The sequence below is a fragment of the Phocoena phocoena genome, chromosome 13, assembly GCF_963924675.1.
Source record: "Phocoena phocoena chromosome 13, mPhoPho1.1, whole genome shotgun sequence".
NCBI classification, from domain to species: domain Eukaryota; kingdom Metazoa; phylum Chordata; class Mammalia; order Artiodactyla; family Phocoenidae; genus Phocoena; species Phocoena phocoena.
Window position 1 is genome coordinate 82,356,840 of NC_089231.1, and position 20,557 is coordinate 82,377,396.

The 20,557-nt window shown below is 48.4% G+C and overlaps 1 protein-coding gene across 1 annotated transcript; it reads left to right on the top strand.

Moving 5' to 3' along the window:
- The first annotated feature begins 3,468 nt into the window (after nt 1-3,468).
- On the top strand, nt 3,469-19,780 carry P2RX4 (purinergic receptor P2X 4). The gene is made up of 12 exons (XM_065889349.1): nt 3,469-3,697; nt 7,613-7,760; nt 10,735-10,806; nt 10,923-10,995; nt 11,447-11,543; nt 15,397-15,477; nt 15,576-15,717; nt 15,816-15,952; nt 18,363-18,456; nt 18,575-18,640; nt 18,981-19,076; nt 19,568-19,780. The coding sequence occupies exons 1-12, from the start codon at nt 3,564-3,566 to the stop codon at nt 19,592-19,594; spliced, it is 1,167 nt and encodes a 388-aa protein (XP_065745421.1). The 5' UTR covers nt 3,469-3,563; the 3' UTR covers nt 19,595-19,780.
- The last annotated feature ends 777 nt before the right edge of the window (nt 19,781-20,557 follow it).

The following is a 20,557-nucleotide window of genomic DNA, read 5'->3' on the forward strand; positions in this document are numbered from 1 at the left end:
GGTACTTGGTACTCGCCCTGCCCTTCCCAAGCTGGGCATGCAGTGCCTCACTCCATCTGCTGGCATCGGCACTTCAAACAAGAGGAAATAGATTCTTGGGGCTTGGGATATACTAATCTCTGGTAGTGCTGTCCTGCCAGCAGGTGGAGAAAGGATGGCAGGCACCAGACGGATCAGTATTGGGGCCTGCTTTTTAAGAAGGAAGCTCAGAGTTCTTCACCTGTCCCTTGTAAACATTTGGAAAGAGTATTACTCCGACCACTTGGGTCACCTTCTCCCTATCTGACAGCTAACAGCTGGACGCCCCAGTTCTTGCCAGCCTGGGCATTGTCCAGATGGGACAGGACGGCTGTCTGACATCCTCTGGCCGTGCAAGGGCAGGCTTAAGGGTGTGGGGCTTGAGGTGGGGTACAGCTTCTGGTTCTTCTCTTGGTGCTTTCTAAGGACGGGGTGTGTCTCTAGAAAGGAGTGGTTGGCATAGGGGAAGGGTGGACTGTGTGACTCTCCTCTCTAGTACGTTTCAAATGATGGTGTGTTTTTTTCTCCTGAGCTGTTTATTGCTCAACCTGAGCTTTCTGAAAGGAGCCTGCAGAGGACACGCTGCAGAGGAGGGTCTGATCTTTTCAGATAGAAAGTTGCAGAGTTGATCTTACATGTTTCAGAGGATTTGCCTCTTTTCCCACCCTATTCACTTGAAGAACAGAAAACCTCTAGAGTAATCTTATTTGAATCCCCAGGACCAATGTCAAGTCACTTAGGACAGGGAGACCAAGGAGAGGCTGGCATCTCTGTGCAGGGAGCCTGCAGTGAGCTTCAGGGGATGCTGTGCTCCCAGGATTGGTGTGCTGGAGATGACAAGTGTCTTATCTTGGTCTCCTGAGCCCTGTTGGAGTCTCCTATAGGTCCTCGTGGAGACCAGTAGTCAGTAGAATAATTGGGCTGGACCTGAGGCCAGCTCTCATGTGTTCCTGGTGGGGTTACTGTGATGGCCACTCAAGAGAGACCCCAGGGAGCCACTGTTACTGACTAGGAAATTGTTCTTTTTTTTTTTTTTTAATGATTTTTGAATACCGCTTTTTTTTTTTTTTTAGACCATTCTCATAGTACTTTTTTAAAACTTAAGCCAGCATTGTCTTCCAGTGTTAAAGGCACCCCTCACCTCTGCACTGAACTCCAGGTGTCAATCAATACAAAGGAACATCCATCCTGAGCCAATTACATTATGTGTAAATTCATACTATTTTTTTATGCAATCTGATGAGTAGATAAGCTCAGACTTAAAATGCTTAAAAGCACGTTTATTTTAACAAGAATTGTTATGTATTAATACTGCAATTTTCAATAAAGATTGACTTGTGTTGCAAAAAAAAGAAAAGATTATGTGAAAAATCCCAGCTGTAATCAGCAGTCACTTTTACTTTATAAACTAAGATTACTCCAGCTAGTGCACTGGATACATTCACCATCTTAATTGTGCTGATGGTTTCATGGGTGTGTACACATGTCAAACTTATAAAATTGTATAATTTAAATATGTGCAGTTTACTGTATGTCAATTATGCCTCAAGAGAGCTGTTTTTAAAGAGATAAACTCAGGGCAAGAGTGTAAATGAAACAATTTGTTTTTTCCTAATCATTTTTCAGGATCAGCTTCTCTGGTTGGGCCTAAGGTTACACTACCAACTAGGCACTAACAAAAACTTTAATTTGTACATTTCTCTTAACTGACTTTGTTCAAAAACACAAACAAACCATTTAAATTCAAGATCTGTAAGGCCAGGACCATCTCATTACTATGGGGTAAGTATTCACGAGAGGTGTAAATGTGTTTTGACTCTTAAGGAAATGTATTTTTAAGTTTCTTTCCAATGAGAATTTAGTGACTGGGTTTTTCTTTTCTACATAGAATTTAAGTCCCCCCAATCACACAAAGCTCCATTTTGGCAGAGACTTTATCTGTCTGTTCACCCTCATATGCCTAGCATCTAGAACACTGTTAAGCACACAACAGGCACTCAGTAAATACCTGTCAAAGAACGAATAAAATCCCACTTAAACTGTCACCTTTTCCTGGGACCATTTTGAACTGAGGAAGGTGGCAGCTCTATTCCTCCTGTTAACATGACAAGTCCATCTCCAGAGGCAGATACTGTCTTCCTCAAATTTTATTATTCTTCACCTTCTTATATTTGTAAAAACAAGGTGGTGTGGCTTAGGAATCTCACTTCCAGGAAAAGACCTAAAATGGTGTGTTAAAGATTATGCATAGGATCCACAAACTAGAAGCAATCAGATGACAGCGGTTAAGGAAATCATCCCTAACTGAAGAAACAATCCATAGATTAAAAATTATCATTATGACAAGTCTGCAGTAACATGGAAAACATGTAGTGTGAATCAGGAATTGAAAAGTACCATCACTGACTATGCTTACAAGTTAAAAACGTATACACAATTATCTGCTAGAATTTATACTCCATGAAGGCAGAATGTTTGGGTTTGTTCTGTTCACTAGACAGTGCCTGGTACGGAAGGTGTTTATTAACACTTGTTGAATGAATGAATGAAACTAAATATAAAACATACCTATGATAACATACCTGAAGGGAATGAACACACGTGGAAAATTATGTTCAGGTGGTGCAACTGTGGGTGTTTCCTCCACTTTCCCTCTATTTTCCAATTCTCCCTAAAGTTGTGATAAAACTTTCTCAGTTCAAAGGATGGTCACAGAAATCCCTCACCAGGCTCAGGCTGCTTCCTCCCGTCCTACAACTAAGGAAGCATCGGAATGGGAGTAGGTATGTGACCCAGCTTCAATTCTAAGAGGGCTATTTTGCAGCGTGTGTGGCTCCAGCCAAGGGTCCCTAGGGTACCGGATATTTAGGCTTTCTCTCCTGCAGCGAGAAGGCAGCGCTGCCCCCCACTGGAGCCTGCAGGAGAGAGGCTGCTCTTTCCCCTAAGCTGCCCCCAGCGCCTCGCCTCGCCCCACCCCGTCCCCAGCTCACTCCTAGACACCCACGGGGGTCGCTCATTACCCCTCCCGCCCCTGGGAGGGTTATCTCCTTCCCAAGGAGGAGGTCACTCTCTCCTTGAGGGCTATATCTCCCCTGAGCGTCATCGGTCCTCCCTGGTCCTCCTCATGGGGTCATTCGTTCCTGAAGGAGAGGTCATCCCATCCCCGTAGAGCCCACCCCCCTTGAGGGGGGAGTCGCTCGTTCCACCAGTCCCTCTGGGGGTGAGGGTCATTATTCCCCCGTCCCTCTCCAGAGGGGGTCATTCGTTCCCAACGAGGTCACCCCCTCCCTCAGGCCCCATTCCCCCCGAGGGGGTCGCTCTCCCCCAGCCCTCCTGAGGCGGCGCGGCACTCGTACCCGAGGGGGAAGTCACGCCTTTCGCCCGGCCCAGTCCCCCGAGGGTCAGCACCGCCTCCTTCCGGGCCCTCCCCCACGAACAGCCACGCCGGGCGGGGCTCCAGTGCGGGGAAGCGGCGGCGGGTCAGGCTACCGGGTCCAGAGCGCGGAGCTGGGCGGCGCGGCGGCGGCGGCGGCGGGGCGCTAGCCATGGCGGGCTGCTGCGCGGTGCTGGCGGCCTTCCTGTTCGAGTACGACACGCCGCGCATCGTGCTCATCCGCAGCCGTAAAGTGGGGCTCATGAACCGGGCGGTGCAGCTGCTCATCCTGGCCTACGTCATCGGGTGAGCGCGGCCGCGGGCGACGACCCTGAGGGGTCCCGGGGACAGGGTGTGATCCAACGGCCGGGAACTCCCCCTTCTGGGTCCCGGCCACGCACCTGCTCATTCTGGCCTAGGTCCTCGGCCGAGCCCCGCGAGCGCCCTCCAGGTGGGGTCCAGGGGACAGCGACCCGAAGCCAGGGATACATCCCTACTCCCCCAACCTTCCACCCCCGACCCTAGCCACCAGAGGGACGGGCGCTGTGCCGGCTCTGGGTCCAGAGGCTGCTTTGATGTTGTGTCTTGAAGGCAAAGCCTAGCTAGATCTTCATCCTCGCCATTCATGCTTCCTGTCCCTTCTGACTTGCTCCATGATGTCCTTTGGCTGGGGGTGGGAGGGCTTTGCCCTAAATGACTCACTCTTTGCTCTTCACTTCCCATTCTGATGATCTGCTGACAGAAACCAAGGTTTGGGATTTCCACTTGGTTCCTTTTGGGTCTGTGGCTTCCTGTCCTTTCCTTTGAGCATCATATGGTAACCCAAGATAATAGAGAGGTCACACTTTCAAAAATCACTTAAGTTCAGTTCCTTCCTTTTATGAGGTTGTTGGAGTTTTTGGTATAGGCACCTGCCTTAGACTTATCGTTCCCCATGCTGCCCTCTTTGCTTATATGTCCCTCCACCATCAGTCCTCACCTAGTGCTTAATTTTAATTGATGCACCCTTACAATGTAATAAAACTTGAGAGGAGGTGGAAATTAATTTACTAACTGGGCCCGCTTTCAAGGTTCACCTGGGGTGTTATGGTGTCTACAGCTGCCGAGCTGACAGATGTTACCTGCTGCATCGTGGGGGGGGGGGTGTTTGTTTTTGTTTTTCTTAAAAGGCCTAATACAGTGTTCCCCAAACTGCACATAGAGCTATTTGAGAATCTTTAAAAAATACTGACTGCTGGCTCTCAGACCCAGACTTTCTGATTCAAGTGCTGTAGAGTATGACCCACTCCCCAGGTGATTCTAATGTGCGGCAAATTTTGGGAATCCGTGTCCTAGTGTTTCCCAAACCTACCTGAACATGAAGGACTCATCTGAGGAATTGTGTAAAGGTAACCGGACACCATCCCCCCTCCCCCCCCACCCTGGGGTGGGACTTGGAATCTGTTAACACTGCCTAAGGGAATCCCCATGATCTGGCAGGTTTGGCTTCTACCATCTGTCAGCGCAGCAGCAGTAGGTACTGACAGTAGTCAGTAAAAGGGCTTTCCAGGTATGAACTCTGCATCAGAACCACTTGGCCTACCCCCAGGTTTGGACTCTAAGTCACATTAAGTACCGTCACAACCAACTCCTTGCCCCCCAGTGATTGTGATGCACCCTTAAACTTTGAGACCCACTACAAGCTGGTTAACTAAACTCACATTGCTGGGTTGGACCTGAAGCATTTGGAATCAGGAGCTGTCAGGCAGCTTTTTCCTTTTGGCTTTTGCTGCTCGTAGGAGAATCAGTTTACATATACTTCAGGGTATCTGTAAAGTTCTAGACTGCATACGGTATATCTGCAGTATGGTAGCCAGGAGTCACATGAAACTGTTGAGCATTTGAAACACCCCTACTCCAAACTGAGATGTGCAATCACCGTACAATGCACGCCAGATTTCGAGGACATAGTACAAAAAACAAATATCATGTTAATACATCTTATATTGATAGCATTAACATATATTGGATATGTTGAGTTACATAAAACATATCATTAAAATTAATTTTACCTGTTACTTTTTAATTTTTAACATGGCTACGAGAAATGTTGAAATTACACGATTCGCATTGTATTTCTGTTGGGCAGTGCAGCTTTATAGGATTCCTATGGAGTGTTGTCTGCCTCGATCATGAGGATTTTTTAAGCAGTAAATGCTTTGCTTTTATACATCTTGCTGTGATCAGATCTGACTCAGGATCTGAATCTAGGGCTTTTAAGAAAAATTTTAAAAAACCTCATCTCTTAACTTTCTGATTCAATTCATCTTGGTGAAATTGTGGTCTCTTTTCCAGTACTGATCAAAGGTAATCCTTCCTCAAAAAGAGACTGAACAGGACTTTCCTGGTGGTCCAGTGGTTAAGACTCTGCACTTCCAATGCAGGGGGCATGGGTTCAATCCCTGGTCGGGGAACTAAGATCCTGTGTGCTGCATGGCCAAAAAAAAAAAAAAAAAAGAGAGAGAGACTGAACACTTCTCAGTTATCTAATTGTATTATCAGTCACAGGATGAGGTAATAGTTATTTACATAGTGATTGAGATGAAACCATGTGTCTCTGACTTAGCAACACACTATCCAGTCAGCCCTCTGTATCCTCAGGTTCTGCAGCCACAGATTCAACCAACCATAGATAAAAGATATTAAAAAAAAAATCCAGAAAGTTCCAGAAAGCAAAACTTGAATTTGTCACTTGCCAGCAACTATTTTTACATAGCATTTACATCGTATTTACAACTATTTACATGGCATTTACTTTGTATTAGATATTATAGGTAACCTAGAGATGATTTAAAGTATAGGGGAGGATGTGCATAGGTTACATGCAAATACTATGCCATTTTATATAAGGGTCTTGAGCATCTGTGGTTTTTGGTATCCCCAGGGGTCCTGGAACCAATCCCCTGTGGATACCAAGGGATGACTATACTTGGTGGTAAAGTAATAGTGACCCTGCTCTAAGCTTCTCTGTGTCTGACTAGAATTAAATGGAAGCTTATACTGCAGCTGAATTCCTAGAAACCCTGAAGAAGGGGACTTCTTAGGGAAAAAGCCCATCTCTAAGATGGGTAGTGAACTTGGAGACTACTCAGACAATAAGTAACCAAATAAGCAAATTTCTGAAGTCTCAGCACCTAGAGCTTATAAGGAGGGGAGAGGGATGCTAGTAGTATTTCTTGATTCTAGAAATTACAACAATAGTAGTCACTATTGATGTTTAACAACAGCTCTGATGGGGAGGAGTTCTGATTTGTAGTACTGGGCAATCTCCACGGTGTAAATGCTCCCATTGTGGCCAATTTCAGTCTGCTGATAATGGCTCACAAACATTGTTCCAAGCATTTGACATGCATTAACTCATGTAACCTCACAACAGTCCTGTGAAGTCTTGTTATCATCCCCGTCGTATAGACGGGAAAAAACAGGCACAGAGAGGTTAGGCAGCTTGGCCAAATTTATGCCTAGTGAGTGATGAACTGAGATAGGCTGGCTTCAGTCTGTTCCAGTGTCCTAACCACTATGCACCAATGCCTTCAGATTTTTAATTATTCAGGCTGGTAGTGAAGTCTCCACTTCAGAGGAGAGAAACATACATATGACCTGAATTCTTAGAGAAAAAGTAAGAAACTATTATACATTTACTTAAAAGATATGATTCTCCTTTCTAGAGGGCATATATAGCATAGAGGGCAAGAAAAGAGACTTCGAAAGCAAAAAGCTTGAGTTCAAATGCTGACTCTGCCATTCACTAGCTGTGTGACCTTGGGCAAGTGACTTAACCTCTCTGAATTACAGTTTTCTCCTCTGTAAAATGGAGAAGAATGACACCTGCCTTATAAAGTGGTCAGTATTAAATTAGTTAATACACATAAAGAGCTTAGATCAGTACCTGGCACCTAAACACATTCAAATGGTAACTATCATTATCATAATTTCTATTATCTCATGGTAATTCTGCGGGTTATAGTGCATTGAAAGTGTTCAAATACCTAGTAATAAAGACAGCATTCACTGAGCATTTTCTTTGTGCTGATCACTGCACTAAGTTACAAAGGTAAGCAGCTTTTGCAAAGTCACAACTAGTAAACATACTTTCAGCCTCTGGCTACCAGAGGCTCCCTAGCATTAACTCAAATTCATGCAATCCTAATGGCAATTTAAGAGACCTGTTTTATTTTGTAGCTGGGTGTTTGTGTGGGAAAAGGGCTACCAGGAAATGGACTCTGTGGTCAGCTCTGTTACTGCCAAAGCCAAGGGTGTAACCATGACCAATACTTCTAAACTTGGATTCCGGATCTGGGATGTGGCCGATTATGTGATTCCAGCTCAGGTAAGCCTCCCACTGTGTCTCTGTCTAAAGCTCAAGCCTCTAGTTAGCTGCTTTCCCTTCACCTTTGCACTCTTCATTAGTGATTGGCATGCCCAGAGTTCTAACATCACCAATGCCCAGACTGATTGTTTTAGTCCAAGAAAGCAGTGCAGACAGACCTCTTTTTGGCTTAGGGTCTAACAGGTAATATTCAATCAGCTACGTTTCTTCAGCCCTAAAACATGGCTGGCTTAAACAGAGGAAGCTTTCCATATGGACATCTGAGTCTGTCACGGGACTTGAAAAGTAGAAAAGCACATGTTTTAAATCCTGGGAAAAATGCAGGTGGAACTATCACCTTTCCACATTTTGTGGTTTGCTTTACTGTTGTAAACCCACAAGGTAAATCTTTTCAGACAGCGTAAAAACTTTAACAGCCCGTAGAGACCCAAAGCCAAAGAAGAAGGAAACAGCCATACCCATATAGGATTCCATCAGGAACATAGGGAAGGGAAGAAACTGATGCAGCATCCTAGTCTCCCGTCTGTTAATCCACAAAGCTCCAAGTTAAATATTGACTCTCTTTAACCATGATAATGGCTCTGATCCACAGTCAAACCCCACATATCCCTCCAGATGGCCAATGTGCTAGGGTGACTGGGGTGGCCACATGCAGATAAGCTGCCAACTCTTGGCTCAGAGCAAGGACTTCAGAAACTCTCTCTTCAAGTGTGTTCATTTTCCCTCTGCCTTCTCAAGAGAAGGTTCTTGTGGGGTGCCCAGAGAGAAATCAGAGCTAATAAGCCATAAAGGTCAAATGGAACAGGGGATTCATAGTTTGCTGGAGGAAGCTGGTGCTGTTGGCATGCACCTGTCTCTACAGAGAGACTTCTGCTTCCTACGAAGCCACGGCCTCGTCCTGGCAGGCTCGGAATATCACACTCCGTCTGTTTACTGGACCCACAGAAGGGTACGGCCCCCTACTTCTGCCCCTCAGTGGAAAGGAGCACACAGCAGCTCTGCCTTCCATCTCGGATCGGAGCCAGGGGCCGTTTGAGTCCCACAGGGCTCTCTTCATGAGCTTTCACGATATCCTTCTGCTCCTCCACAGATGGAACACAAACATGTATTTGCACCGCATCTACTCGGCTCATCTCCAGACTGAAATTTCCCTAAACTTAAAATAGATAAGAAATAGGAAACAAAAAGTAAACCACGCTGACTTGTTCAGGTCTAACTCAGGAGAGACGCAGGAACAGCCTTCTGTAAACACCAAGCAAGCAGTGTGTCTACATATGGAACACGGGAGCCTGCTGGGGCGCCTGACCCGGGCCTCCTGCCACATTCTCACGCCCCCTCCTGCGGCCATTTCCTCATTTCCCAACATGCTTTGTTCCAGGTCTGTCTTTGAAAGATGCCAACTATTCCCAGAGCGTCTACCACCTTATCAGACCTGGGAGTGGAGATGTCTACAGACCCTTTGGTCCCTGAGTTTCCCTGATGGCTCCCAGCACTGACTGCTCTTCTCAGGAGTATGAAATGTTCAGAGCATTTCATTTTAGAGCACCAGCACCCAATAAGGAGGAGGTCCAACTAGAATTTGCAGGGTCTTTGTCTTTTTTTCCTTATACTGGGAGGTCACTGTTAGCAATTCTTCAGTCTCATCCCCAAGTGAATTGCTCTCGAGAAACTTTAAATCAACCATTTGGCACCTTCACACTTAGGAGGAGAAAACAGAACCTTCTCAAAAGGAGAAGTGTCAGGCTTCCCTGGTAGTGCAGTGGTTAAGAATCCGTCTGCCAATGCACCAGGGTTCAAGCCCTGGTCCGGGAAGATCCCACATGCCGCAGAGCAACTAAGCCCGTGCGCCACAACTACTGAGCCTGCGTTCTAGAGCCTGCAAGCCACAACTACTGAAGCCCGCGTGCCTAGAGCGTATGCTCCACAACAAGAGAAGCCACTGCAGTGAGAAGCCCGTGCACCGCAACCAAGAGTAGCCCCTGCTCGCCGCAACTAGAGAAAGCCCATGCGCAGCAACGAAGACCCAACACAGCCAAAAATAAAATAAAGAAAGAAAAAAAAAGGAGAAGTGTCAATGGCAAGCCCTGATTGGGCCTTCTGTATAGAATGTTTTATGTATTTATTTTAGTTCCTGTTAGGAAAGAGAACCAGCCTAACTTGAGACCTTTGAGGTCTTGTGTTTCTGCGCCTGTGAGGTAATCCGGTTGGCAGAGGATATACTGAGTACTTATTGACTCTTTTCCCTCAAGTCAAGCTTTATTAAGGAACCATTTCAGGGTATAGACATGTTTTTTTAACCTGAGGTGAAATTCATGTATCACAATATTAACCAGTTCAGAATGAAAACTTCAGTGGCATTTAACACATTCACGATGTTGTGTACCATCACGTCAGTCTAGTTCCAGAACATTTTCATCAGTCTAAAAGGAAAGCCCCCACTCATTAAGCTATCATCCCCTTGTCCACCTTCTCCCTCACCCCCTCACAACCACTAATCTACTTTCTGTTCCTGGATTTGCCTATCCTGTACATTTCACATCAATGGGATCATACACTACGTGGTCGTTTGTGTCTGGCTTCTTGGACTCAGCATCACGTTTTTGAGGTTCATCCACATTGTAGCCAGGTCTGTGCTTCATTCCTTTTTATGGCTGAGTCATATTCCCTTACGGGTATGGACCACAATTGGTTTATCCATCCATCCGTTGATAGACACTGAGTTGTTTCCACCTTTAGGCTATTGTGAATGGTGCTGCTGTGAACATGTGTGCAAGTATTGGAGTCCCTGTTTTCAGTTAGGTTATAACTCTCATCGGTGAGAATGGGAGACCCTAAGATCAGTGTTTTTAACTGTTTTCTGCATGGCACAGCGGGGAAGTGAAGGCACTGTCCTAGTTAAGGGCCTTCCCTGTGGCTCTGCCTGGCTCCTCTGCAGGTAGTAGGCAGCACTCTCTCCCCTCTGCCTGCTTTACAGGAGGAGAACTCCCTCTTCATCATGACCAACATGATCGTCACCATGAACCAGACCCAGGGCCTCTGTCCTGAGGTAGGCAGCTTCTTGGGGAAGAGCCTCGGGTCTCATACCCACCTCTCTGTGCCTGTCCCACTTTGGGTGGGACCAGGCCATGTGAAACCTGTTTTCACTGGTTCTTCTTCTTCCAGATTCCAGATAAGACCACCGTGTGTGAATCTGATGCCAACTGTACTGCTGGCTCTGCAAGCACCCACAGCAATGGTACAACGACTGTGGCTGCGACTCCACAGTAGATGCTTAGCCTGGGGAGGGTAGCCCCGGACCAAACTGCCTGCCCCGTGGGCCCCCTCTCAGAGGGAAATCTCCAGGATGGAGAAATCCCCCACACGAGCCTGGGAGAGCCTGGTGTCCAGACTGGGGTCCTGGGGCCCTCTCGACATTTATCTCTGTCATCTGCACCCCAGAAGCCATCCCAGATCTTGCCCTGTCCTGTGGCTCTGCATCACCCCAGCCCTGCAGTTGGCAAAGCAGTGATGTGGCTAGGACTTAGACAACTCTTTTCCTCCGATTTGAATTTCTGGATGCTGTCTAAATCCCAGAATTAGACTAGCTCAAGATTGACTGCATAGGATACATGGTGGAGTTTCTACTCTGCCTCACAAAGTAGAAAGTAGGAGACCCCCATAGACCTGGGTGCCCCTCGCCCCTGTAGGAGTTGCGACAGGAAGGTGTGTGCCGTTCAATGAGACCATGAACACATGCGAGGTGGCAGCCTGGTGCCCGGTGGAGGATAACGCACAAGTGCCAACGTGAGTCCTGCCAAAGGGACAGAAGTGTCCTAAATGCTGGGTCTCGGGCCTGAGAGAGGTGGCAGGGGAGTTGTGGCTTTGTGCTCTTGGTGTCAGCCTGTAGAGTGAGGCTTCCCTGGGCTGGTGGTTCTCAACCACAAGGCAGCAGCCCTCAGTAGCTAGTGGGCCACGGTGTTTGTCACTCATGATAAGAGTGCAGATAACTTACTGCTAGTTAGGCCTCTGTCAGTTGCAAGTAACTGACAGGAAACAGTTCTCAGGGCCTTAAACGGGTGTGTACACACACACACACACACACACACACACACACGCACAGTGGGGGCGGTATGTTGTTCAACTAACCACAGAGATCCTAGCATGGCTAGACCTGGGGCTCGAAGGACAGCATCCGAGTCACCACCTCTTGGCTCTGCTTCCCTCCGTGGTGGCTTCGTTTGCAGGACCCATGGCATAGTCCCTAGTCTCCCTGCCCAGCTGTCCGTAAAGATTCTAGACCTGTCCATCTTCACAGCTTCAGCCACATCTGTCAACCGATCCAACCCATTACTGTGGCTGGGGGATGGATTTTGCTTATGGCTCAGGCCTAGGTCATGTGCCTTCCTAGCTAGGCGGGGAGTCAGACCCACCAAAATGACACAGGTTGAGAGTGGGGGAGGTGTGGCTTTTAAAGGAAGTGTGCGGTTCTGTTACCAGAAAAAAGGTACAGATGCTGGACAGGAAAATTATTAATGTCTGTTAAAGTGTGTTTTATAAACTAGAGCAGGTTCAAGGTTGCCTAGAATAACATTCTTTCGAACTGCGATCAGCTGTGCTGTGAGTGGGCGGAGTCAGAAGTAAGCTCTCGGAACTGCTGGCAACCTGGGGCCTTTCTCACTCAGCGTTCAGACTGAGGCCTAGATAAGCCCAGGGGAGCAGGTAACCATGTGATCCTCACCCTGGGTGTGTCGCCACACAAGAGAATGGTGAGGACTGTGGATTGCTGAGGGCAACAGCTCCGGCAAGGGAGGGAATCCTAGCATTCTGGAGCTGGAAGGGACTTTATGGAGCCGGTGGCCATGTGTGGCTACTGAGCACTTGAAATGCAGCTGGGTCCAAAATGAGCTCTCAGCGTAAAATACACTCCAGGTTCTGAAGGCGTATTATTGAAAAAAAAAATGTAGTATCTCATTAATAACATTCTATGTTGTTTACATGTTGGAGTAACATTATAGATATATTGGCTTATTACAGAAAAGTTCATTTCACTTGTTCCTTTTTACTTTATTTTTGGCCGCGAAGCATGTGGGATCTTAGTTCCCCGACCAGGGATGGAACCAGCGCCCCCTGCAGTGGAAGTGCAGAGTCCTAACTACAGGACCGCCAGGGAATTCCCTCTTTTTACTTTTTAATGTAGCTACTAGGAAATTTTAAATTACAGTGTGGTTTGTGCCTCACAGTATATTTTCACCGGACAGTGCTGTTATGTATTTTTTTTTAATGGAGTATAATTGCTTTGCAATGTTGTGTTAGTTTCTCCTGTACAATGAAGTGAATCAGCTATATGTATGCCTATATCAGCGCTGTTATAGATCTAATCCAGTGTAGGGTGATTTTTAAGTGTACACTGATACACAAAATTTCAGCACTGAGTCACATGGAGAGAAAGGTCTTCCCATCTCCACTCTTATTCAGCCCCTAGCTGATATCAAGGAGGAGATTCTGGTCTGGAGTGTCTTCAATACCTCTCTGTCCCTCGCTGATTTCCATTTCTCACCGAGAACAAGCCCCAGGCTCAGCACCTTGGGCTGACAAAAATATGTCAGCTCGTAATGACATTGTTCTTAGTTATATTTATTTGAACGATGACCTCTAACTTGTGGCAGACGATATTTTTTATGGTCATGATAGAAAGTTTTACTTCAAAATGAATGTCAGTAAAAAAAAAAAAAAAAAAAGTGAGTTGATCCTAAAGGTGGAAACAACCCAAATGTCCATCAACAGATTGTGGTGAACACGTACAATGGAATGTTATTGAGCCATAAAAAGGAATGAATAAAAAGCTCTGACACAGGCTACCACAGGGATGAACCTCGAAAACATGCTAAGTGCAAGAAGCCAGACACAAAAAAGTCACATACTGTCTGATCCCATTCATATGAAATGTCCAGAATAGACAAATCCATAGAGAAAGAAAGAAAGTAGGTTGGTGGTTCCCGAAGGCTGAGGGGAGGGGAGAATGGATAGTAGCTGCTTGACGAACAAGCAGTTTCCTTTCGGGGTGATAAAGATGTTCTTGAACTAGATAGAGGTGATGGTTGTATAACACTGGAATGTGCTTCATGCCACTGAATTGTATACTTTATGAATCTTTTTTTTTTTGCAGTACGCGGGCCTCTCACTGTTGTGGCCTCTCCCGCAGAGCACAGGCTCCAGACGCGCAGGCCAAGCGGCCATGGCTCACGGGCCCAGCCGCTCCGCGGCACGCGGGATCCTCCCGGACCGGGGCACGAACCGGCATCCCCTGCATCGGCAGGCGGACCCCCAACCACTGCGCCACCAGGGAAGCCCTGAATTGTATACTTTAAAATGTTTAATTTTATGTTCTCTGAATTTCACCTCAATTTTTTTTTAAAGGAGGGTTAATCTTTTTTTTTTTTTTTTTAAAGGAGGGTTAATCTTAAAGACAAGTATTGCACATGAGGCACACAGTGGTATAGGGAGTGACAGAAGTTTGAGAAACGTTGATATAGTCCATCCCCTTGATACAGGGACGAGGGAATTCAAAGCCCCAAAAGAAGTGCCTCAGTCAAGGTCTTTATCAGCGGTAGCGGCAGGCTCAGCTCCCCACATTGTGTGGCCTCGCTCCTTTCTCAGGGTGGGGAAGACTGCTGAGGTTTTTTATAGCTTCAAAGATTCCACCTGGGGGGCTTCCCTGGAGGTCCAGTGGTTAAGACTCCACGCTTCCACTGCAGGGGGCACGGGTTTGATCCCTGGTGGGGGAACTAAGATCCTGCATGCCATGTGGTGCAGCCAAACAAACAAACAAAAAGCTTCCACCTGGGTCAGGGGGCCCCCCCACCGAGGAGTCAGTCTACAGTGCCAGATCCTCCTGGAGAAACCCTCCAAAGCAGTGGGGTCCCCTTGGGAAATTCAGCTCCTACTGTCAGCAGGAGCTGACGTGGCACTTCCAAGGTGTGGTGCAACAGCAGACATGCACTTTTTGTGTCAAGCCTGTAGGTGAATTCACTTTTGCTTTTGCTTCTTAAACCAGATCTGTTGAGCATTCCCAAGAATACCTGAGGGAGGTAAGCCCTGAAACCCAGCACCTGCCGGATGAGTGATTTCTAGTGAGGCCACGAGGCACCACCAGTCCCGCCCTTCGTTAGCTATTCCTCAGGTTCTTAAATTCCCACTGCCTTGAGGAAGAGGCCCTGCCCTTCCATGACTGGAAGAAATCAGAAACCTTGGTTTGCAGTCTCCTCTCTTGACCTGGTGTTTATGCAGAGGAAAGTAGAAAAGACGAGATATGTTTTACTTTCTTCTTGGCAAAGTGACATTGTAAGACACATGGGTATGCGACTTAAAAATATTACCTAGGGGGCTTCCCTGGCGGCGCAGTGGTTGAGAGTCCGCCTGCCGATGCAGGGGACACGGGTTCGTGCCCCGGTCCGGGAAGATCCCACATGCCGCGGAGCGGCTGGACCCGTGAGCCATGGCCGCTGAGCCTGCGCGTCCGGAGCCTGTGCTCCGCAATGGGAGAGGCCACGACAGTGAGAGGCCCGTGTACCGCAAAAAAAAAAATATATTACCTAGGTATATTAGGAGTGTACATATGTTTGTACTTTTGTTAACAATACGTTGTAATTTTTTTCAGGCCTGCTTTTTTAAAGGCTGCAGAAAACTTCACTCTTTTGATTAAGAACAACATCTGGTATCCCAAATTTAATTTCAGCAAGTAAGTGGTGGCCAGGAATTCGCCAGTGTCTTGGGGAAACTTGTGGCTCTTCTTTGAGGTTGTCCTTGCCCCTATTTTATGCTTCCTCCCGACTTTAGGAGGAATATCCTTCCCAACATCACCACTACCTACCTCAAGACGTGCATTTATGACGCTAAAACAGATCCCTTCTGCCCCATATTCCGACTTGGCAAAATAGTGGAGAACGCAGGGCACAGCTTCCAGGACATGGCTGTCGAGGTAGGTGTAGGTCCTGGCTTTTCTAACACAGTCTTTGACACATCTCCTTCTAGAATGGGCTCTGAGGAAAGCTCGCTCTGTCTGTTCGCAACCCACAGGGAGGCATCATGGGCATCCAGATCAAATGGGACTGCAACCTGGACAGAGCCGCCTCCCTCTGCTTGCCCAGGTATTCCTTCCGCCGCCTGGACACCCGGGACGTGGACCACAACGTGTCCCCAGGCTACAATTTCAGGTGGGTGTGAGCTTGGGCCCCATTCCTCATGTGCTGGGGGTGATGGTAGTTGCATCACTCCCCAGTGGGGGCCTCCACGCCCACCCAAGACCAGCACTCAGGCGGCACCCCAAGGGCAGGTGGGGAGGCGTGTGCCAGGGAGAGTGGTCCAAGCAGGGCCTTGCCCCTGTGGCATCCCGACCTGTGAGCGCCCTCCTCGCCTTTTCTTGCCTCAAGAACAACTGTCTGCTTTAGCTTTCCTGGGCTGGCCAGCCTCAGCCAGGACCCTGCTGGGGTTTTTTTCATTTTTTTTTTTTTGGCTGTGCACTTGTGGGATCTTAATTCCCCAACCAGGGATTGAACCCAGGCCTCCTGCAGCGGAAGCATGGAGTCCTTACCACTGGACCGCCAGGGAAGTCCCTCTGCTAATTTTGAGGAGTGGATGAGGAGTCCAGAGCCCTCTGCGGCCTGATCCATGAATTGGTTTCTTGGTTGATCTGGCCCCCAGAATCTCCCAAGGTGCAGGGGATACAAGTTTTAGCCTCAGGAAAGGCCTCTGCTGGTATTTCCCCGCTAGAAGTGCTGTGTATTGGTTTCCTGGGGCTGCCATAACAAATGACTACAAACTGGGTGGCTTGAAACAGCAGGAATCTGTTCTCTCACAGTCTGGAGGCTGGAAGCCCAGAATCAGTGTGTCAGCAGGCCAGGCTCCTTCCTTGCCTCTTCCAGCTTCTGGTGGCTCCTGACAATCCTTGGTGGTCCTTGGTTCATAGGTACATTACTCAGTCTCTGCCTCTGTCGTCACATGGCCTTCTCCCATCTGTGCCTCTGTCTCTGTGTCCTTTGTCTCTCTTCTTTTACGGACACCAGTCATATTGGATTTGAGGTCCACCCTAATCCAGTATGACTGCATCTTAACTAATTACATCTACAAAGACCCTATTTCCAAGTAGGGTCAGTGGTGCTCTTTTGCTGCTCTTGTCTCCCTCTAGTGGTGATGTGTGGAATCAAATGCACAGAGCATCTGCTGTCCTCTTGAACCATCTGGCTCACTGATAGAAGGGCAGATCCTTGCATTTTTCCCTAGTAAGGGAGTCAGATTTGCATTGCTCTATCTCTACGGTTACACAGTTTCTTGTAGAAACCACTGTGGAAAACCTCAATCTTGGGTTGGAACCCCAGAACAGAGAAGCCGATGGGACCCTCACAAGGACACCCATCCCCCTGACCTCCACCAGCATCAGGCCCCACCTGAGTTCCCCAGGCCTGGACCACGGCATGGAAGTTGTGGGCCAGACAGATCTCAGGCCACAGCTTAGGCTCCTGGTGGATCCCCTGTATAACACGGGCAGCAAATGGTATCGGTCTCAGTGGTTCTCCCCCCAGCATGCCCCTTCGTGTTCTATTTTTGCATGTGGGATCTTAGTTCCCCGACCAGGGGTTGAACCTGTGCCCCCTGCAGTGGAAGCACAGAGTCCTAACCACTGGACTGCCAGGGAAGTCCCCCTCCTGGTGGTCCTTTATAAATGGTTTTATTGAGATACACTTCACATACTACACAGTTCACCCATTTAAAGTGTAGAATTCAGTTGTTTGTAGTCTATTCCCAGAGTTGTGCAACTGTCACCACAGTCAATTTCAGAACATTTTCATCACCTCAGAAAGAAACCCCAGACCCTTTAGCAGTATCCCTCTATCCCTTCAGCTACGTCAATCCCTGGCAACCACTAATCTACCTAATTTGCCGGTTCTTGACTTTCATAGGAATGGACTCATACGATATGTGGCCTTCTGTGACTGGCTTCTTTCACCTAGCATCATGGTTTTTTTCCAGGTTCATCCATGCTGTGGCATTTATCAGTACTTCTCTTTATGGCTAAATAATATTCCATGGTGTGGGTATAACACATTTTGTTTATCCACTCATCCAATTGATGGATCAATGGTTCTTTAATACAAAAAATGTCCAGTGCTGAGATGCTCGGTCCCCCCACCCACAAAGCAGACTTGGCCATCACTGCTGGCTGGCCACCTTCTGTTAGTGGCCAGGGTCTCCTTGAGAGAGGCGGGGCTCAGCTGTATCAGGAAGGACTTTCAGAGGAGGAAGTTCCGTTTTAAGTCGTAGGAAGTGAGGGTGATGACAGAGGAGGGATCTCTTCGTGCGCCTTTGTGCCAGCATTCCAGACCCTCTGCCCTGCGGGCCCCAGCGCCCTCCTCCTCAACAGGCCAGCCCTCCTTCTGCGTGGCTCACATGAGCCCGGAGAAGCCCCGAGGTGCTCGAGTGTGGTTCGTTTGGCAGGCAGAGTGAGCCCTAAGCCATTGCCAACTCCACCAGGGCCTTGGGAGTTCACTCTGACGTCCCTCAGCAGGACCCAGAGGCTGTCTCAGGCCTCCCTGTGCCTTTTCCCTCTAACCTGGCCTCCTTTACCAGGTTTGCCAAGTACTACAACGACCTGACCGGCACCGAGCGCCGCACGCTCACCAAAGCCTACGGCATCCGATTCGACATCATCGTGTTTGGAAAGGTAGCTTGGCCGCTGGCTCCCCTCGTTCAGAGCCCACTGGTCCTCTTCTGGGCTGGCCAGGGGCAAGGGGCCCTCTCCCCACCCCTATCACAACTTCTTTTTCTCCCACCATCTGCAGGCTGGGAAATTTGACATCATCCCCACCATGATCAACATTGGCTCTGGCTTGGCGCTCTTAGGGGTGGTGAGTGGCTCACTTAGACCTCTCTGGCCACCCGCCTGGGGCTGTGACCCCCCCCAGCACTGCAAGTTGAGACCCTCTGCTGGCATCCTGGTTCTTCCCCTTGACCCCAGACTTGTTTCTAGGCTCGACCCTCCAGGCTTATTTCCCTTCCCCATCCCCACCTGCTTCCTCCTGCCCTTCTCCAAGACAGCGCCCCTCAGGCCCTAACCTTTTCCCCCCGGAGAGATGGAGGAGCCCTTCATTTCCTTGGAAGATCCCAGGCTTTGTGGGAAGGGGCGCACGTAGCATAATAGGGCCACAGCATCCTGCCTCATTCTTTCTTGCCCTGTGCTGCATTCAGGCGACAGTGCTGTGTGATGTCATAGTCCTCTACTGCATGAAGAAAAGATACTACTATCGGGAGAAGAAATATAAATATGTGGAAGACTATGAGCGGGTAGGTCGCCTCCTGAGCTCCCAGCCGGCAGGAAGGCCCAAGCGGCCTTCCTCGCCTGCCTCTTGTCCCAGCGGTGAGAACCCCTAGGTCATCTAGGTGTGTTGTCCACTCACGCAGTCACATGCAACTCTTGTCGTCTGCTCCATTTCTAGACCACCTGTACTAGCCTTTACTTCATACTTTTCTTCAAATGGACTCACTCTTTAAAATCTAGCCTTCATTTTAATCAGTGATGTCTCAGGTTAGTTATGATAATGGATATCATGCCAAAACCTCTGTCCACTCTACTTAAATTCGCCTTGAAGAGAAAGAGGGGTTGGGTACCCCTGGGACCTACCTGAATACGCTCAGTTGTGAAGGGCTGTCCAGACGTCCTCAGGGAAAGTGCCCGATTCCCACCTGCCCGAAATGGTCCAGGCTTGCCTGCGGGCAGCACAGGGCGGTGCACATGTATCCATATCAACTGACGATAAGCATATTGTTCTTTGCAGGGTCTTGGCAGTGAGACGGACCAGTGATGCCCACCCCACACCTGGGCTCTCCTTGGCCCTCATCAGAGCACAGCAAGGAGGGAGAAAAGGCTGCCTGCCATGTCACCCCAGAGGAAGTTCCAGATTCTGAGGCAGTCTCCACAAGTACTGCAGGGTTGCCCAGCTGCTCCCATGTCTTGTGTGTAGGGTTTGCGTAGTAAACCACTATGCACATTGGTCACCTCCTGTCTGTGGCTGGGTCACCTCCTGTCTGTGGCTGGGTCACCTCCTGTCTGTGGCTGGGTCACCTCTGCCGTTCCTTCTCTTTGGGGTCACTGGGGCAAGCTCTGGCCCAAGGGCAGTGAAGTGGCTGTGGCTACAGTGCCGAGGACTTCTCCAGGGCCGGGTCTCCTCAGAAGTTTCCATCTCCAGCCCCCTTCGAGACAGGCCCAGTCCTCCGAGGCCCAGCAGCTCCACTCAAGCACTGTATAAGGAAGGCGGGACACCTGGCTGTGCTTGTAGCTCTTCGGCACACCCGGGCTGCTGTTCCCCTCCCCCCACCAGAGGCTTCAACCAGGAGGTCATGAGGCGGAGCTAGTGTTTTTCCTTTGAGAAGAGCTACATTGAGATGACTGAGGACCAAACATTAAAACAAATGATTTTCTTAATCTCTGTGTGGTTTCACAGCGTGAGCTAGAACTTTCCTTCCTTCCCCTTTACTTGGACCAGTAAATCCATTTGTTATCCCAGCTCACTGTGCTCCTGAAACAGTCTATTGCTGGAGCTTAGGGTTTTTTTTTTTCGACTTTAACCTTCTCTTAAAACCTAAGAAGTGTGATCTTTGTTAGCTTGTGTTCCTATAGAGTTTACGAGATTTTTTTTCTGTGGTGTGCCGTTGTCTTACCAGTGCTTATATTTTACATAAAAGTGTGGGTCTACACTACAGGGAAGAGTTTTAGGTGACATGAAGGTGGCTTATGCTCCCTCCTCCTCATTTGCCTTCCAGAAACC